The sequence below is a fragment of the Staurois parvus genome, unplaced genomic scaffold, assembly GCF_062004578.1.
Source record: "Staurois parvus isolate SC_StPar_1 unplaced genomic scaffold, SC_StPar_1.0 ptg003295l, whole genome shotgun sequence".
Taxonomy (NCBI): domain Eukaryota; kingdom Metazoa; phylum Chordata; class Amphibia; order Anura; family Ranidae; genus Staurois; species Staurois parvus.
In genome coordinates, this window is record NW_028321091.1 from 36,279 (window position 1) to 42,099 (window position 5,821).

Below are 5,821 nucleotides of genomic sequence, written 5' to 3' on the forward strand. Positions count from 1 at the left end.
CTTGAAGGATCTCTCCATCACCAGGACATGAGATGAGACCTTTTATGGCAAGTTGAGGCAGGGAAGACGCTACAATCCGTGGGAGACGTGTCTCCTGCTTCTCTCTGAATTACGTGTTCTCCCTTTTTTTTTCTTTTTTTCACATAGGGGGAATTACACATTTTTCCATAGCTGGAGCGATCGCAGCTTCCAACGTGTGTTCGCTGAATCACAGGGAGGAGGGGGGAAGTGAAGTGCCATCTGTTTCCAAGGAGATGGAGGCTCCAACCAATGATCGCCTTGTGCGTAGTATGGGGTTTGCTGATAACTCACAAGACCAGCTCTGCTAGATAGAGTATAAATACCCTCGCCGGCAAACTATTCCCACAAACTCAACCGCCAACAGCTACAAAGTGTTTTCCTCCACACGCTGGCGGCTTTTACCTGCTCCATCTCTTCTTCGGATTTCCATCTCCGACTTCGAGACGGGAACTTCTTCTAATCCAGCCCTTGGCCAAGAAGGGTTCTTCGTCTTTGAACCATCACCCCCTTAAGATTTTGGGACGTATCTCCAATTGCCTCTGCTTGCATTAGAAGTTCTGAAAAGACCGGACTTTGGGTGATATCCAGCTGAAGCCTTTCAGTTCCTCTTTTTTTCTTGCTAAAAAGCCCCGACAGCCGTGATTTGTAATTCCGCTCGTTTTTAGGCTTGCTGAATATAACTAGCTGGAAGGAATTGTTAGGAATCGATCTGTGAAAATGCTCTTAGCCTAACAGAGCGAGGAGGCTTGCGAGAGCCTGGCTGCCCGACGATTTGCTTTTTTTTTTTTAAAGTTTGCTGCTTGTACAAAAAAAAAAAAGTTATCAAACTTTAAAATTAACCATTTGCTGGCTACATTTGTAGTCTTTTACACAACAGCTCATTAAAATGGCAGCGAGCCTGGCTCTCAGCGGCGTTGTGGCGCCCGCTCTCACTCTTCCCGAACAAACGGTTGCTCTCCAGATTGGCACTTGTAGCCCAGCCGAAATGTTGGACAGGGTTAGGAAGACGCAGGTGTACATTCTGTCTGGGGTCTCCAAGCAGGTGGAAAGTGAGCTGAAAGGGTTTAAGAGGTCTGTGCAGAGGCTGAATGCCAACATGACCGATCAGTCACCATTGGTGGGGATCCAGAGGTGGAAGCGATCGATAAAGGCTTGCCTTCTTAGGTGCCAGGATACTTTGGTCAACTTAGAGAGGTGGGTGAAGAGAGAGATGAACTCTTGGAGGGGGGTGTTTTCCCGATTTGAAAAAATGGTAGTCAAGGAAGAAAAGCCTAGAAGGTCTTTCTACGGAGAGAGAAGTGAGAAGGACAAGGAGGCAGAGGCAGCTCAGGTAGCTCAGGAAGTTCTTGATAACCCTAATCCTTATGCCCCTACCCCACCATGCTCTCCTCCTCCTCCAGCTCCCGCATTGCCATCCCAAGCATGCCAGCAGCACCACTGGGTTGTCATTTCCGTTGACATCCTCTCCCCCCCTGAATTTGATGCAAACATGTCTGAGGATCCTCGGGATTTCCTCGTGAACTTAGAAAAGTATTTTAAACGCAGTGGGTGGAATGAAAAAATCTGGCTGTCTCAGGTAGACAACCACTTGAAAGGTGCGGCCAAGAAGTGGTGGGAATACAGGCAGGAGACCATAGACAACTGGCATGACTTCAAAGTGTCCTTCCTGCAATACTGCGAACGTTTAGTGGTGAGAGAGGCCATCAAGAGGGACCTAGACCTTCCCCAGAGGCGCTGGGAGCCCTTAGAGCAGTTTGTATGGAAGAAAAGAGCCCTCTACCACAGGCTCTACGTGGATGCCAATGAGGAAGACATGATCCGATGCATCATTAGCACCCTACACCCAGAGATCAAGCGTTTCCTCAAACCCCCTCTCCCCAAGACCATGGACCAGCTAGTGCAGATGGGTAAGGAAATCCAGTTTGACTTTGAGCAGTCGGAGAAGCAAACCCTCAAGGCCGCATATTCCGATGAGCAGATTAGCACCAAACTTAACGTCCTCGTCACTAAGGACCCTTACGATAGCAATAGCGTCTGCACTGAAAAAGCTAGCTACGAGTAGGAAAGTTTAACCACAACTTTTGGATCCATTTGTTGCTCTCTGGTGAGAAAACATCAGCTCTTGAAATGGAAGAGTGACGTTAGCTAGAGAACTTTGCAGTAATCTTTCTTGACTTTGCAGAGTGGTTTTCCTGGGCTACAAGTGACAAGGTGATGGCTTGTGTCTGGTATAGGAATGAGGTCAGCTGCGACAATTTCAAGTTTTTATGGCGGGTCGGATATATGTCGCAGAATTCGATACATTTAACGGCAGTCAGGTCTTAATGACCGCCGAATAACAATAGAGCGTCTAATTTCTTCATACATCGTTCTATCATCAACTCCAAACGAGATAGACGATGCTTAGATCTTACTACGCACATAGGACATATTGCCCTGCAGGGCTCCAGAGAGGAAGCACTGATTGCTGTACTGGTGGCCACTTCCAGTAAATGGGATTTGGGTAAAATTTACGGACTGTCACCAGAATCTGGTGTCGCAGTTTGAAGCCATTATCACAGAAACGGCCCATTCATTGTTTGCACGATTGCCAGACGAAACCATTTACTATAAGTGGGGGGCTATTTTCACAGCGTTCTGCCGTTTCCCTTTAAATTTCAGGGAATAACGGCATTCGTGGGAAAGGTAACCATTTGTTCGGTTTTAAGAGCATATTTCTTTTTTTTTTTAATGGCTGAATGTGTAAAAAGCAAAAAAAAAAAAAAAAAGAAAAAATTTAAATATTTTTGATATTTTTTAATGTGCTTAGTGTACAGAAATATCACCCATGAAATCTATGATGTATAGTGCAATATCTTGTATATATTAGAACAATTCCTTAGAATAATTTGATTTTGATGATCAGGCAATAACATATTTCTAACATTTCATATATTGTGAGCAATGTGTTCACTTTTTGAAGAATGTCGGATGTTCTAGAAATTTTTCGACTTTTTCTGTGGTCTTCATTATGAAATGAATGTTTTTTGGGGGGGTTGTGGGCTCCCTATATGAACACTCGGTAGCACTTTTATATCAGCTTGTCAGATACAAATGAACAATCAGCATGGGACTTTATGCAAAGTTTATATCATGGAAATCTGACTAAGCATCAATACTAGATGGACGATTTCAGCTTTTCACAACCATCTCCTTTACTTGGAAGCCACCACTTCCTTTGAGGTATCTAAGATGTTCCACTCTACCTGCAAAAGAGACTGCATGACCAGGACCCAATGTTCTTGGCAACGTCAGCTACTGGCTTTGGTGGCTTGGAATGTAAGACCCCCTACATGACTCCTGCAGCCAGTCATTCTCAGGAATATCTGATAACTCCAGCAATTCTTGAACTGATTGGACTTGGTCGATACAGAGATGAAAGGACATGAAGATCTCTTCCTTCTGGCCTACAATCCCAGGCGGTTAACAATGGCGCCTTGTCTGGAGTAACCTACGAGGCACTCTCAAGACATGACCATCGTTCTCTTAACCAGAGGTCCAAAGGACTGACGATGGAGGCCCACCCAGTGAGCTAAACAAAGTAAGTATCTTTGAAGAACTATTAAAAACTAGTAGCTTAAAGAATGTCTTTAGTAAGTAACTAATATATAATATATCACTAACGGCCAGTATACTTTATGATCTTCTGAGTGCACATACTTAAACCATGGCTAGTGCGCCCTACCCTCTATCCTCTAGAAGCCCTCTACCCTCTACTAGCCCTCTACCCTTTAGTAGCCCTCTACCTTCTACCCTCTACTAGCCCTCTACCCTCTACTAGCCCTCTACCCTCTACTAGCCCTCTACCCTTTAGTAGCCCTCTACTAGCCCTCTACCCTCTACCCTCTACTAGCCCTCTACCCTCTACTAGCCCTCTACCCCCTAGTACCGCTCTACCATGAAGTAGCACTCTACCCTATAGTAGCTCTTACTTCTAGCAGACAATATAATGTATTGAACCTTTGGTATGATTTGTATTCTAACCTGTCCTTCCTTTTGTTTTCAGGTACAAAGAGTAAAAGCTCATTCGCCTGGAAACCCACTGGCCATGCATCATCCTTGCCCAAGCTTTGGGCCAACATTTCAGACCAAAAGAAATGGTCTCAGCCAAATGAAAAGATGGCCAATGCTGGAAGAGGTCTTACATCAATCTGACCGTTTACTCCAAAACCCCCCCCCCGGGGTTCAACATGAACTTGGACTTAACAAAGCTTCATATTCAAAGCAATCGTTCTTTCATTTTACAACCACCTTCCCGAATCTTCACAACCTTCCACTTCCAGCTCCATGCCTCTCTCCAAGGTGCATCGTCCGCTCCAGTCTCCATACATTTGGAGGACATCCTTCCTAAGATGCAGATATCTTTCATGCAATAGGTCTGGCGTGCAATGAATGTACATTTTTTTTAATGAAAGAATGTTGATACCTCTCTCATCATTTACCGGAATGTTCCACTTAAGAGGACAAACTGATGAACTTTCGAGGAACATGTCGTTCTAAAAAAAAAAAAAAGTGACCTTAACTGGACAGCAGTAGCACTTTTACTAAGAAAAGAAAAACAAATTGAGTGTTTTGCACAAATGATCAGTCTTGTCTCTTCTTGTATGAAAGCACATTGCATTATCCAAAGATCATGTACAGAGGTTGAGATTACCTGAAAGCCATAATGTATTCATACGATTTGTTGGTTAATAAAATTATATTTGATGGAAACCTCGCAGATCTCTTATTTCTGGGCGTTGGAGGATTTTAGGTAGATGGGGGAAGGTTCTCATTTCTCCAGGTCACAGTGGCGCAGGGGTGGACTGACTAACTCATGGGGCCCCGGGCAATAGGGGATCATGGGGCCCCTGTGTCCTTGCCCAAGCTCAAAAAAGCCTATGAAAAAGGTACCGGGGCATCTCATGGGGCCCCCTACTGACCCCGGGCCCTCGGGCAGTGTCCGAGTTGCCAAATGACCAGTCCGCCCCTGCAGTAGAGTCGATTTACTAAAACTGTACAGTGCAAAACCCGGTGCAGCCAATTAGCTTCTAGCTTCAGCTTCTTCAGTGAAGCTTTGACAATAAAACCCGGAAGCGGATTGGTTTCTGTGCACGGATGCACCCGATTTTGCACTCAACAGCCTTAGTAAATCCCCCCCCCCCGATGTGTCTAGTAGTAGGTGGCCACGTTGACCTGGACCTGTTCTGTAATGTTGGAGATGTTTCACTGCTTATCCAACACGGCTTCAGCCTGGACAAGGAGGAACGTCTTCAATCATACAGAACAACCAAAAGTATAACTAAAGGCAAAACAATGGATGAAGGGGAGAGGGATTAGAACCCCCTGTAACGGAACCAACCCAGACTGTGCTTGAGTACTTCCATTAGAATATCGCTTCCCCGTCCGAACACCGACCACAGACACCACCGCTGACCATACAAGACCAGACGACACCAATCTTGATGTAAGCCAGGAAGTAGACTAGTTTATTTGAACACAGATACAAAATATATACACCCAGGGGACAATCCCCCCTCCCCGCATAATGACACAGGGCGGGGCAATCCCCCCTCCCTGCATAATGACACAGGGCGGGGCAATCCCCCCTCCCTGCATAATGACACAGGGCGGGACAATCCCCCCTCCCTGCATATTGACACAGGGCGGGACAATCCCCCCTCCCTGCATAATGACACAGGGCAGGGCAATCCCCCCTCCCTGCATAATGACACAGGGCGGGGCAATCTACATTTAGTAACAACAGACACACAGGTATTCA

At 45.7% G+C, this 5,821-nt stretch overlaps 1 protein-coding gene across 1 annotated transcript; it reads left to right on the top strand.

Moving 5' to 3' along the window:
• Positions 1 to 354: 354 nt before the first annotated feature.
• Positions 355 to 4,773, top strand: LOC149428369 (activity-regulated cytoskeleton-associated protein-like). The gene is made up of 2 exons (XM_089667496.1): positions 355 to 3,601; positions 4,067 to 4,773. The coding sequence occupies exon 1, from the start codon at positions 908 to 910 to the stop codon at positions 2,081 to 2,083; it is 1,176 nt and encodes a 391-aa protein (XP_089523622.1). The 5' UTR covers positions 355 to 907; the 3' UTR covers positions 2,084 to 3,601; positions 4,067 to 4,773.
• Positions 4,774 to 5,821: the final 1,048 nt, after the last annotated feature.

Excerpts from the sequence above, each read along its gene's own strand:
- LOC149428369 (XM_089667496.1), top strand. The coding sequence starts at position 908 with ATGGCAGCGAGCCTGGCTCTCAGCGGCGTTGTGGCGCCCGCTCTCACT.